This window comes from Rhea pennata, chromosome 8, assembly GCF_028389875.1.
Source record: "Rhea pennata isolate bPtePen1 chromosome 8, bPtePen1.pri, whole genome shotgun sequence".
Classification (NCBI taxonomy): domain Eukaryota; kingdom Metazoa; phylum Chordata; class Aves; order Rheiformes; family Rheidae; genus Rhea; species Rhea pennata.
The window spans coordinates 33,262,895-33,277,344 of record NC_084670.1 but is presented as its reverse complement, the minus strand read 5'-3'; the positions used below and the strand labels follow the sequence as shown (position 1 = coordinate 33,277,344).

The window sequence follows — 14,450 nt, the reverse complement described above, 5'->3', positions numbered from 1 at the left end:
TACTTTTTTATCAGTGTACTATTTCACCAGTTTAAGTGGCACAAGTTTGATCATTTTCTCATCTGGCTCAGTATTGGCTGTTTTTTATTTTGAGATCAATCAGTAAATTCCATTCTCAGCATGATACACGATCCCTCAGCAAAGTCCACATTTTTCTATTGACTAGTGTTCAACAAAGATGATAGTAGTAAGTGACAGAAAAAAAAAACTGCTATACCCGGAAGTGAAAAAGTTTTTCAAGATTGAATTCAATAATGAGCCACAGTGTATGGAAGTGATAATATTAACGGAAAGATTCTATGGCAACTGACAGAAGGTTTTCACACTATTAAACCACTGTATTCAGAAGTTTAGGAGTCTGTGCAATAATTTACTATGTTGTTGCATGTTCAACAGCTGAGTCGCGGTACTTCACAGCCATGTCTATTTGCAAAACACCAACGTGTAAGGTATTTTGGTATTTTGCCTGTAGGAAATGTCATCCATGTAAACTTCAGAAACTACAAAGCACAGACATACACTTCTAGACTGCAAGTCTCATTTACAAAGTGGTGCCAATAATTATTGGGATACAACAGTACTGGGATGCATTGCTAATGAGCTAGAGAACTTCTTATTTATTGGTCACCAGTTTGAGCCAAAGATAGCAAAACAAAAATCAAGGACCTCTAAAAACTTCTGGCAAGAATTTTAAATATAGCTTTAAGATATTTCAATCTCTTCTGCATTGCATTATGAATTATTTGAGGCATTATCAGCCTTTTCCTGGAAAAGGCTTAATCTCCATTGTATCTTCCAGCAAAAACAGGAATAAAAATCCTGTCCCATGTGAAAGATTTGAGAATAGGAAAATAAGTTACTGTCGCACTAATCTTTAGGGCTGGATAGATAAGAGTTAAATCAATAGAAACAACATTTTAAGTGATGGTCTCATATTCTTTTGGACAACCCCACAGCATTTGTAGTCTATCACACAGGTTTTGGAGCTCCTGGCACTGTCAGTTCTGTCTTCTGTGTAATCAATACAAACAGCTACTTTTAGAGGGACCCCAAATTAATCCCTGTGGAGAATCAAGAAAGTGTATGTAAAATTGCATACTATTAATTTCATAGATATCACAATGCCTACAAAAAGGACCACAATGAAGTTTCAAAATACACATTTCACATATATTCAGTACAATTATCAGAAAGTGTCAACAGACATGGAAAATACCTGTAGACGCTTTAGACTTTACTCTTACCAATTCAGAGTTTTTAACTGTCATTATATAGTGGTGTTGACTGGCATTCAATTGACAACTATAATAATAAAACTTAATAGTAACAATGACAACAACAAAGAGGGCATATCTGGAACCTTAAGCAAACTGAGTATTTCCTGCTGAAATTGTCAATGGCGAAATAAGTAAAAACAGCATTTAAACAGTTATAAAAGGAGAGGGCAGATTTGACAGTGGTTACATCCAGTTCTTGTTATCATTAATCTTCTGACATACCAAGCCAGCACTGAATATTTTTAAGTTTATATTATATCTTCTAAACCTTGAAAGAGAAAAATTCAGACCAGAACTTAGAAGTGCACTCATTACTGCTGTCACTACATATATAAGGAAGCTGAAAATTCATCAAATCAGAAAACTTACACAAGTACACAGATAGGATTTTCAGAAATTTTTGAAGTCACTAAAAAACACTAACTCAAAGAGTTAGTCAGGACAACTTTAACCTGACATTTTGTGATGTATCATTAGAACTACTGCACCAGAACAATGAGAACAGATTTGTTAAATGAGCACATTTTTGTGCTTTAGATTTGAGGAATATTATGAAACCCACATAATTCTCAAAAGAAGAATATTTAAACTGGGTGGAGAGAACCACTTTCTTTGCCTCTGACCTTATTCTTATCAGATGCAGCTAGGGCAACTCTCCTCTTTGCTTCCTACAAATACTATTGGATTTTTGCCATGTAGCCAGTGTTTTCAAAACATTTGCCTACAGGAACTTCATTTGCAAGCAGTTTATTCCTCCTTGCCAACCCAATAATTGGTCTAGTTCAAACATTAGATATTTATGGAATAGTTTTGCCTGCTGTAGAAGGTGAGGAAGTACATTGAGTGCGGGAAGAAACAGCTACTGTCCAAGCAGAAGGACAACTCAGGATCCACCAAGTCTTCACTTCTTGACGGGCATCTCACTGAACACTCCTGGGTGCACAGAGTACACACAGCAGAGATTGACACGAGGTCTGTCTCTTGCCAACTTTTCTGGTGCTGCCCAAACTCCTTGGTACAAACTCCACTACTTGTGCTATTGTGCTAGCAAACTCAGATATCAATGCAAAAACCTGCATTTCAGTTAAACTTATGCTCCTCACTTTGAAATTACCGCCATACAATTTCTCCACACTTATGTTCCTGTTCGTTAGTAAAACTGAGTATTGAAGCATTTCTACCCCTACCCAAAAGAAACAGAGGGAATCACGAAGAGAATGACCTCTTCCTCCTTCTTCAGGCTATCCCAGATAGACAATTTAAAAAGAATTTCCTGAATGGGAAAAGGGTTTGCACAACTTATCTATATACATTCAAATATAGTTCAAAAATGTTAACAGACACCCATTAACCACAAAGCAAATGCTGAGGCCAAAGGCTGACACAAATGACAGTGGAGAGTAAAAAAGCATATGTACAGGACAGGGTATTAGAAAACAGTTATCAGAAGAATTCTATATGAGAAATCTTTTGGGTTGTGAAAGGCAACGATGCTGTTTATCTGTAGATACAGAAAGATGAAATATGCTGGTTTGTATTTGGAAGGTTGGCCAGGCAACCACAGAGACTGAATTAAAAACAGGAAGAACTTCATCTGAGCAAGGGTGGATATTTTATTGTTATGCCCAGAGGACAATCTGTTCCTCATCACTTTCAGGTGTCTTTTTCACGGCAGCAGTTAACATGTCAAGGAAGGGCTATACTTTACCATTCCTGCACACAGCTTTCCATCTCCCTTTATTACACATTTGGATCAACTGCAATGCTTTTTATTTCAAAAGCATAAAATATTTTAATACCCCTAATGGCCAAATTCTAATTTCTTCTGTTCCTCCTCTGGAAGAGTAATAACATTCCTAAAAACAACAAATCCCTCAAACCCAAACCTTTCATATGGCCTTCTGAACTTGTTCCAAGCTAGTATGTGGCCCAGCAACTTAACTACTGTTATGGTAATAGCATTATAAGTATGATAAACGGAAGAGACCTCAGGTTACGAAGATAAAAGTGATCATGTGCCCTTACTCCATTATGTAACCAGAGCTTTACCTTCAAAAAAGAGGAGTTGGACTGAGGAGAAAACATTGTATTTCCAATTCTCCTGAACATCTGTTGTATGACCCTAAGTGGATTAATTAAGTTCAATACTATTTTCCTACAGTAGCATTATTAAGGTTTTCCTATTTTTTGCATAGGCAATATACTGCTTATTTGATTTGTAAGAAAAAATATGAGATGCTCAGATTGGAGATTTGTATACATGCAGAGCATTAACTGGTAAATATCATCCTGTCTGTTAGGATGTCCACACTGTATATTACCGTAACTGCTGTCAAGCTCCAAGGAAAATTTAAACCCTCAAATAAAATGTTACTGCACACATGCTTGCATGCACAAACTAAGGAGCAACAAACAGTTGCAGCTTAGTTTAGGCTGCCGCAAACCTTCAAATTCAGACAATAACTCAAACAAGGTATTTTGCTCCAAGATGAAGGGACTAGGTGAAGAGCTAGATTTTTTCCTGTGTATTACCATTCCATGGGAAAGAAAAAAAAACTATTTAAATTCTAGGTAGTCCATTAGAATAACTGTATTTACAGAAGCAGGTTACCTTTAAGCATATAAAAAGATATGTAGCATATTATGTTACATGATAAACTATATTCTCTTCATTTTTCTTGTAATTAAGATAAATCACTGAAATTTGTTCCTTAAAATAGTCATTCACATTAAAAGAATGCAGGATTTAACAAAAAAAAGAAGAAAGAATGAAAAAAGATTAAATCATGCAGGGTCAAAGTTATTACTGGTATAATTCCATTAACTTTACAGAATAATACAGAGGATGAATTTGTCCTCTTTGGCTTATTTTCCTTTCCAAAATTCCTTAATGGTATAATATAAAAATAGAAAGGCTGGCCACACATGTTAAATAAAGACACTGCAAGTCCGATCCAGTTACCACAGAATACAATAGCAGTTAGATCAGAACCCTCTACATACAGCTACAAAAGTATTCACTGATCTTAAGCTTTAGCTCCAACTCTAAATATCCCTGTACCAACCCTCCTGAATTAAGAATTTCTGTCAATTTTTCCACTGAACGCAAGTCAGGCAAGAGGTTTCTTTTCCAATAGTCTTTTCACTATCTATGAAATTTCTGTGATCGTGTTTAGGCATTGGAAAAACACTGCTGAAAAATCCCTGTAATCTGCTGCAAGTGTTGCACATGCACACACATGAAGAGGAATGCAGAACAAAAGGCTTTTCCAAAATGGAAGCTCAGCATACCAAGGATAGTATGGTGGCAGCAGAATGTGAAGCCCATTCTTAAATTTTTTTGTAGGTCACAATTCTGGACTACACCAAAAACTCAGGTTTAATATTACAAGATGTACTTGTCAACTCTTCCTATTTTACCAAAATACTACAGTTTTAGTAAAATACTATTGTAGTCATAGCATTGCATTCAAACCTACCACTAAAGACCACAATGTGTCTCTATAACACACTGCAGCACTAATATGCAGCACTCTGGTAATATTATAGTCTGGTAGAATATAGCAAAATTTTTAAATAACTCAATTTATTTGATTCTGATGTGCCTTGCATGATGGAAGAGTACTCTTCCAGGACAGACTATTTTATGATTTTGAAGAATTCACTTCTCTTCACTCTTCAAAAAACTCTGCTTTTCTACATGGTACTCAGAAATCAATCGAGGCATTTCATTCTTCAGCACTAATCAAGCACTACTGAAAAATGATCGACTATGGCAAGTTCAGCACACACTATTCAACCTAAGTTAAGAAACCAAAGGAGTTAAAAGCTAAGTTATCATAAACGTTAAACTGTAAAGATAGTCCAGTAACCTATCAATCAATAGTGTACCTGGATTTGGATAGCTTTAGACACAGAGAAGCTCCTTGGTGCTGAGATCCAATTAAACGCTGCACTCCTAGCAGAGTCTCATCTGCCTCACAAAAACATTAAGAAAATTTATCTGTGGGGCAGCTACATAGAAAGTTCTATTCTGAAAAACAACAGGAGCACTCTGTTGTACAAATAACGAGACAACTTGAGAAAAAAAAAAGAAAACACACTCATCAACTTAGCTGAACAGACTTCAAAGAGAACACCACTAGGCCAAAGTAAATGAATTGGACAATGTGAAATCCAAGCCAAGCAATTTTTGTATGTTTTTGAGGAAATGTACTTTCCTCTAGATGCAAAAGAGATATTGAAGAATTGGTCACAACAGTAGTTCTTGCATCTTCTTTTGAAGTATCTAGATTTTTTCATCATCAGATATAAGATACCAAACTAGGAGAACCAGTGCTCTGAACTGCTACATCCCTAAAATTCCAGACAACAGACCATGCTATTTACTACAAAGACATATAGAAATAATTTTCATAAACTAAGACAAAACAAGGTTTAAAATTATGCACTCCCCACTTTCAAACTACTTAAGACATAACAAGTTATCCATCACCCTATGGCCCCCTCTGGCTGGGCAGGGACTTCCATATAAAGACATGTAATAGGATACACAATATATGTTTGCCAGCAGTTCTTAATTGCGTAGGTCAGCTCTCTGCAGGTTTAGGTTTCAGTTATTCTACAGGATGAAATCTAACATTTGCCAAGAAAAGGGATCTCCTGTGAAAAGAGAGGGAAGGGGGAGGAGGCAAGGAAGCAACAAGTCTGTGAGCAGAGGAGAAAAAAAAACCTGAATCAGAGGAGGAAGGTGGTAGTAGATTTGCTGATAATCGGGTACGTATAGAGAAAGAAAGTGGTAAGGTAAGAAAGCATGATTAAAAGAATCAGTCCGTAACAAAATTCTAGAGAGCCAGGGGACAGCAGAGGTCCAGGGAAAAGTGGGAAAAAAAAAAAAAAAAAAAAAAAAAGGAAAGAGAAAAGAGAAAAACTGAATGAGGACGAGAACATGTGTGGGATGGGAAAAGAAAAAGCAGCTATTGAAACAAAGGATTTCAAATTAAGCTCTAATGAAAGCTAAGCAGTAGGAGTATTAGTAATATAAAAGCTGTCAATTCATTCTATCAAGGATGCAAAAGAGCAGAGGAGAAAGTACCAACCACATAAACTTGCAAACTAAAACTGTTCCATGCAAAATCACCTTCTTGCTCTCCAGGTTCATACAGATGCCAAGCCATTCTGAAAAAGAGAACTATCAATACTCATAATGAACCATCTCAGTGAAGAGAGATGAAATATACAGAAAGATTAAGGAGAGAAAATAAAAACTAAACCAAAAAAAACCCTATCATGTTGATTTTCTGCCCCATTATTTTCCAAGCAGAACCACCAGCTTGATTTTCCAAAAGGACATAAACCAGCTCTGGGCTCTATATCTGTCCAAAATCCTTTTCCCCTTGCTGACTTCTGTGACCTTATACTAATTTTTTAAGTCACATGCATATGTTTCATAAACTAACTGAAAGGCAAAGGGGAAAAAAAGTAAAAACAATAAGATATACAAAAGAAATAAAACACTGATGGATTCCTAGCAATAAAAAAAGAAATCTACACAATTTCATGGATAACTAATTAGCAAAACTTGCAAAGACAAGGTTTTCACTCATATTCCAAGTAATGGATTTAAGATATTTCTATCAATAGCAAATAAATGTTTTGCAGACAGAAATATTTTATGACTGGCAGGAAAAGGGGGTCTGTTTTCACTGAAGACATCCCTGCAAAAAGTGAAGTTGTATGAACTGATTTCTAGAATACCACATTCCAAGATATTCCATGGAAACTAGATCCAGAACGGTTATTTGCAAGGTCTTTCTCCATCCCTCTTTCCTTTTTCCTTTAAAAAAAAATAGTAATTTACTGCATAGTAGAGCACACACCACCAGCCGGAGGCATCCTGCTCCTATTTCCTTCTCAAGTCACTAGAAGATATTTGACAAGGGTGAGGAAGAAAGCCAGAAAGAAGGGATAGGAAGAGAATAAAAAACAGATGCTGAAAAGGACAGGCACACAGGATATACAGCAGAAAGAAAAAGGTCAAATGAGAGAAAGAAATAAGAACCCAAACCAAAAAACACACTATGAAAAGCTACAGGATCGTATCACTGCAAATTTCTGAACAGAAGCAACAACAAAACTCAGGCAAAAGTGTGATGGTACTGTGTAAATTCATAACTGTACTTCAGTAGAAGAGCATGTAAAAAACTTTATAATCTAGTTTCTAGCATACGTGTTCTCTAGTAGGAAGACAGGCCACTTACTCTAGATCGGTTTCTGTTTTTTTAAAGAGGCATTCACAAACCTCTTAAATTACTCTTTGGTATCGATCGAGTATTTAAAATCAACCTCCGTTTATCTGGTTTTGAAAGGGTTGCTGCATGTTCGTCCGCAGGGAGAAAGGGAGGGAGTTCAGAGAACAGGACTTGCTACTGGCAAGCTCCTGTAGTGAAGAGATGCCCTGCGAAAGGCACGACCAAGACACGCCACAAAACCCTTCCTGCTCCAATCTTCTGGAAGCGCAGGAAACCGAATCTTTTAGAGAAGGCAACTCCGGGAGGAGTCTCGCTTTGGTCCCTTCTGGGCTCCCTCGGTTCCTCTCTTCCCTGCGCCTCCTCGGAGCGCCCAGCTTGTTCCCCAGCGCGGGCGCTGCCGCAGCATCTTCGCCTACCCGCCTGCCCACACACGGCCCGGACCCTCCCCGGCCCTCCGCGCACACTGCCTTACCTGGATCGTGGAAAGGCACCAACGCGAAGTTGTAGAGCGGCCGCTTGGGTCGCTTTAAGGACGTTTCGAGGATTTTTGACGCCCCTTCGATAACCTGCACTAGGTCGTCGTACATGGAGCCGGTCACGTCGAACACGAAGGCCAAGGTGGAGGCGCCCTCCGGGACGCCGCCGGCGCCGGGCTCCCCCGCGGGGCACGGCCGGAGGGCGAGCAGCAGCAGCAGCAGCCGGGCGCACAGCGCCGGCGCGCGGCCCGCGCAGCCCATTCCTGGCGGCGGCGCCCGAGAAGCGCCCCGACCCCCGGCGAGCCTCAGGGCGCCGCGGCGGCAGGCGCCACCCGCATGGGCGGCCGGCCGCCTCGCACGGCGGCGCGGAGCTGCTGCACGCTCGCCCGCCAGCCCCGGCAGGGAAGGAGGGCAGAGACGCCGCGGCTTTTGTCCCCTCGCTTAGCTGGCGGCACGGGGGCAGCGCCTCACGGAGGGCGGAGAGCAAGCCCCGGCCATGCCCCGGCGCGCTACTGCCGCGGCCGCCGCAGCCCCCGGCTACTGACGGCGGCGGCGGCCGCTAGCGCGGGGCCGCCGCGCCCGCCCGCCCGCCGGCCTCGCGCTCCCATTGGCCGCCGCGGCCCCCCTCAGAGGCCCCCTTCAGGGCGACCGTTAAAAGCCGTTGCGGGGCGGCGCGCGCCCCGCGGCTGCCGCCCGGCCGGCGGTGGAGGCGCTCGGGCGCGTCCGGCCGAAGGGGCAGCACTGCGACAAGCGGCTCTGCCTGGCAGGGCGATAGACGCGTTCGCCTTAAACACCGCGAACAGTTCTGTTCCGAGCAGCAGATCCGAGGCTGAGGTCGACCCCATGAGGCTGGGTTCCTCTCCCGCTTTGGCTGCAGCGCCGCAAATGCTCCCCTAAGCGCGGAGGTCGGGCTGGATGGCCTCCGAGCTCCCTTCCGACCTGCACTTCCCCATGCTCTTATGGAAGCGTTGTGAAAACTACTCTTAGAGTGAAAAGATCCTAAAGCGCAGTCTAGGTAGCGCGCTGAGCAAGACAAAGGCTGGACAAAGAGGAAGAGAAAGCGGGAAGGGGGGTACTTGAACCCCACTCTACAGATGTCGGGCAGCGCAAAGTGATGAACAGCTGGATTTTTCAGAACTTCTTAGCTGTTCAAAGATGCGGCTAAGTCCCAGCAGGCACACAAATACCTTTTGAAAATCCGATCCTAAGTGCCTGACCCAAGATCGTCTTAAAGGCCTGGGGGGAGAGCAAGGAACCACGTCGGCGCTGCTGCGGCCGGCGTCCGTACCGCGATCACAAGCGTGCCTTCCCCGCGGCTGCACGCGCGTGCCCCGCGCGCCGGGGCGAGGCAGCGGCCGGCGTCTTCCCCGCCGGGCACGAGGAAAATCACACCCTTTGCTTTCAGCGGGATTAGGCGTATGCACGAGGCAATCAGCTTCCAGTTAGCGTTAGTTGATGCCGTTAGGAAAACTGGAAAATGAAGCAGCGTTTATGTCATTAGTTTCCCCCGTATTTTACTAGTCTTAAAATCGGTGCTAGAATTGTGCACTCAAAGCAGTCATATTGTGACTGGAAAATTAATTATGCAGAGACATTTGCTTATCCTAATCAAGTTATAAGCCTGGAATTATAAAAAACAGATGTTTACATTCTTGCTCCCCTTCAGCACTGATGTCATGAGAAGAAAGCACATAACCAGAGCTGGGCAAAGCGCTCTCAATAAAACCCCAAACTACGGGAAACTTGCCCCATCTGTAAACTTTGTTAGCAGAAAACTCGGACCAGGTTCGTCCAAATATTTATGAATCTTGTAAGTAGAGATGTGCTCGAGCCATAAAATAGGCGTATATATTTTGAACGCCCAAGAGACTGGCAGCATTTGGATTTAGGGTTTTTGTTCAGCCCTTTATGTTCAGCCATTGTGTTCCTTCTGTCTTGAATTATTTCTCATTTCAGTGTAAACAAGCAGAAATGAACACGGTAGGCTCTCTATGAAAAAATAACCCACTCTGACATGTGTTGCCATGTCTCTAGAAAGTTATCGTTTAATGAGGATTTTAAGGTACAACATAAAAGTATATTTTCCTTAGGTAACAGTGGAAACTGATACTTATTTTGGTTGCCTAACACTTTCCACTATAAAATATTCTTGAGGCTTGGATGCTCTAACACTATTATTCACAGCAGGCTTTTGAAAATTGCAGGAAAAAAGGCCTGTCACAAGAGAAATTCTCTTTTTTTTTCTCTCTCTCTCCAGTGAAATTATGTTCACAGTTTGCCAAAGACTCATCTACTGGGGGAAAAAAAAATCACTATGTCCCTTCTGACGTGTTGTACAGTACAGTTTCTCTCGCAGACCTAGCTCTGCCACCCGGGTCTCTTACCTTCACCATTTCGTACGCAGCCATCTTTGTCCCTCCTTTCCTGGGTTTGCACATTTGTAACGTGCTTAGCTTGATCGTCCTTTCACGGCTGTTTTGGGGCTGGCATTTATTTTGTTAACGCAGATTGGTAGCATGGAAGAATTCAACAAACAGATTTGGACCCGACTGACAAATTCCTTCTTACCACGGTCATATATTGAGTATGAATAAAGTAACCGGTAACCAGTCTGGACTGATAACTGGCTATATATTTGTCTTGAATAGCTGTACATTATTAGACTTGGTGGAGTAGAGGATTAAGTCACTTAACTTCTCTCTCCCTAGCTTGTCTCAAATCTGTAAAGCACAGATTTCGTACACTGTAGGGAAAAATATGCTAGCTGAGAACATTGGGAAGGAAAAAAAAGTGCTTTTCACCCTTAGGGCCTGCATCTGAATCTGCTCCATTTTGTAGTTTGCAACTGAAAGTCATTACTATCCAACTGCAGCTGATGAAGAAAGAGTTGCTGGTTTCGGCACAGGCCATAGCATCCAGTTCATAAACACAAATCCACTTTAAAAACTGAAGCTTCTTTCTGAAGGAAAATATTAAAATGATTGTTTTTAAAGCTGATGCTGCTCTCTAATTACACTATAAACTACTGATATCAAAACAGATTTTCCTACTCAGATCCCATGGACCACACTCAGCAGGCTACATCTGCCGGAATTCTTTTCTCACGAAACCTCTTTTCTGGTCAGCAAACTCTGCACGTATACCAGATACTTTGAACTGTTTTGTCTCAGACATTTGACAAAATTTCCTCTGGAATTACATACACATTAAAACATTAAAAGCTCTTATTCCCACTCCTCCTCAAAGTCCTTTTTTTATTTTTTTTGTTTGTTTGTACTGGATTAATTGTTGTAGAAAAGGAGGGAATCTTTGCATTAGGCATCTGGCTATGGTTCTCGCTGTGAAAAGTAGATGTATGGTATAGTAAGTGCTCTCCAGTCTAAAATTTGTTTTCTTAGCCAATCTGTAGTCTTGTCTTTGTATTTTATGTATATATACTCTAGTCACACATATGAGAGATATAGCTCACTACTCTAAAATGCAATATAAAATAATATTTTGGGTCTCAAATTCTGTGCTTTGAAGTAGTATGTAGAAAGAACCTGTGCTGTACTTGGGAGGGATAGGGTTAAAATGCCATCTTAGAAAAGGAATGCTATAACAGGAATTAGCAGGTGTGCTGAGTAGCCTGAAAGCAGGTAAGGCAGCTAGCTCAAACTGCTGCTAGCTGATCTGCAATGAAAAATAAACACGGAGAAGAGAAGAGAAAGGACTAATCAATTAATCTTTGGTTATGTGTGGCAAAAGCTTCACATTCATGAATGAAGACCATGAGACCATGAAGACTACTTCTTGTGGGAAGGTCGTGTTGTCTGAATGCCATTATGTGATGCGAGGGTTCAAACCCCAAAGTGATAAATGTTGACCTTTTCCAGCTGGTGACTTCTATTTTTTTTTCTTTTAGCCATGCAACTGGCCTCACATTAAGACTGTATGCTTTTAGTACTCATCTTCCCTCTCTGCTGACCAGGGCATTGATTGATACTGCTAAAAGTTCTCCAGGCAGAACAAAATAGTGTTTATATCCAGTAGTCTTGATGACTCCTAAAACACTGGGTAAGTTCACACTAGTTACAACACAGTAAGTTCACATTTTCCTGTAAGATACCTTTCCCAACAATACAAACACCTATCACTTAATATAAAAACGGCATATGTTTTATTTTTGTTTGCCTTCTGGTTTTTGAATCTTCAGAGGGGCGAGATGTTGTAGGCTTTCTCCAAAATCCATATGACTAGAAAACACCTGCCATTGTTAAGAAAACAAACCCTAAAATGCTAGCCTGATAATCTGTCTGAAGGTACTGATGGACTATCAGTTAATCCAGTTTGAAGAACTTAGGAGTTTCTGATCCTCTTTTCAAAAATCCAGATCTGTTTAAATCTGAAATCAAGCTATGGTTTGTATTCCATACTCCTACACTTCGGATCTTGGCAAAGGAGAAATGACTTACAGAGAAAAGCTGTACCCAGAATTGTGTCTTGAACCACTCATATCTATAATGCCTGACTGAATTCTCACCTTCCAATATCTTACAGTTACCACTTTTTTAAACTCAACCTGCATCATGAGCCCCGTAATACCGGATTTTTTTCCCCATGGCTTTGGCAATTAATGCTTTACAGCAATATCCGAGCATACAGGTCAATGCTAGCCATTCTATGCATTCTGCAAACATTTCTAGGTGCTACACAGCTTCTAATGTAAATGTTGTAAAAACCAGACATTCTTAAGATGCCATGTGCTTTACATTGCAAGAATGTAGAAGTCACACAGAGTTAATCTTTTGCCATTTTCAGACTCCTTTCTCTATTCCACACAAGTCTGCTTAAATATAAATGTCAGCTTGATTCACAATTCAACATGTTTCAAAAGTTCACATAATAATGAAGAAAGAGCTGGACACAAGCAGTAAGTAGCTGTGGCAACTGGAGCAGTTTGTTTAATAAACCATGTATGTGAGCCAAGAGACTGTTTCACCCTGCTATAGCACTGAATCACCATCTTTCATTTGCAAGATGAAATCACTTTGCTTTTGGTTATAAAACATTTGTTTTATAAAACAGGTCATACTTTGATCAAGGCACAGAAGTAAAAGTCAAGGGCTAAGAGTTCTATTCCTGGCTCAGAAGCAGGCCTGCTGCTTTTATTAATACAATACTGTATCAAGACAAGGATGAAATTAGGATCTGCTGTGCTTCTTCCCCACACTCTTGAAAAAAAAAAGATGATGGAGAAGAGAATAATCAAAAGCTTAAGGTCTGTGCTTAGTGGACAAGGCAGCTGTGATATCTTTAGCAACCTTTACCCCTCACGCTATTGTCTAAGCACTTCTGAGGGCAAAGCGCGAATGCATCACTAATTGTCATGTCCTTACAAAATCTCTGCGATCTTGGGCTCCGTAATTCCCATCTTATAAATCAGGAATGAAAGCAGAGAAAGATTAAATGACTTGTCTGAGTTAACACAGGACATCTATTGTAGAAATAGTGAGTGAACCCAGTGCTAAATTTCACCGTGCTACCTCATCATCATTCTCCTTTCTCTGTACTGTAAGTTTCCCTAGCACTAAGTTTCTCCCATGAATGTTTGCAATTCTCAGAGGCAAACACTAGCAAAATTCAAAACACTTGTTATTTGCTGTAGAAATAGTCTTGAAAGTAAAAATACTCTATTATTCAGTAAAACTTTGTGATTGTAAAGTTTACTAGTCTCTATCAAAAGGCTTTATAGCTTAGTTTCTACCATCAGATAATACAGTTTTGAATCATTACTTGCTGACATTCTCTTGACTAAAAAGAACATGTATGCACGATCACTTCTGTTTTTTAATTCCAATCCAAATTTTGCCAGTTTTGGAAATATCTACACCATGTCTGAATAGTTATTGCATACATACTGATTTTTAATCAATATTATAGCACAATTTCAAAATATTAAATATCTAATAAGAAAGTGAATGTATTTCCTTCTAGAACAATAACAATAGTGTCATATGCTGAAAGCAAAAGAATAATCATAATGTAAAAGTCATATTCAACTCCAGCTTTTCACAAAGATCAATAAATTCTGATCCTTAATTTTTTAAATTTAGTACACAAGAAATTCATGCTTATTCTCCATACTTTCAGAGCATTTTTGCACAGAGCCATGCATTGATACAAACCACACTTGTCACCATATGTTAACTGTGGTGCACACATAAGACAGCACGGTCTTCATCACACCTAAAATTTAAGAATCTGTGCACTTCTAGCCTATGCACCGTAAACTCCTTTTCCAATCCATTTGAGATCAGATCAGTGCAGCTGGGGCTTAATATACTGATTATGAAGGGAGTCAGGGATGACTGGTTCAGGTACAGAGAGTGCACCACAGATGCTTACATTTAGCCTAATGAATGCCACCTGTACGATAACGGTCCTGCGCAATTGTGTGTGCACCT

At 40.5% G+C, this 14,450-nt stretch overlaps 1 protein-coding gene across 1 annotated transcript in view; it reads right to left on the bottom strand.

The window, feature by feature from the left end:
- The window catches only part of HMCN1 (hemicentin 1), a 185,266-nt gene extending 177,001 nt beyond the window's left edge, over positions 1-8,265 (bottom strand). Inside the window, exon 1 of the mRNA XM_062581699.1 lies at positions 8,001-8,265. Coding sequence (XP_062437683.1) covers positions 8,001-8,265 — 265 coding nt within the window. The remainder of the gene's footprint in view (positions 1-8,000) is intronic.
- Between the last annotated feature and the right edge of the window lie 6,185 nt (positions 8,266-14,450).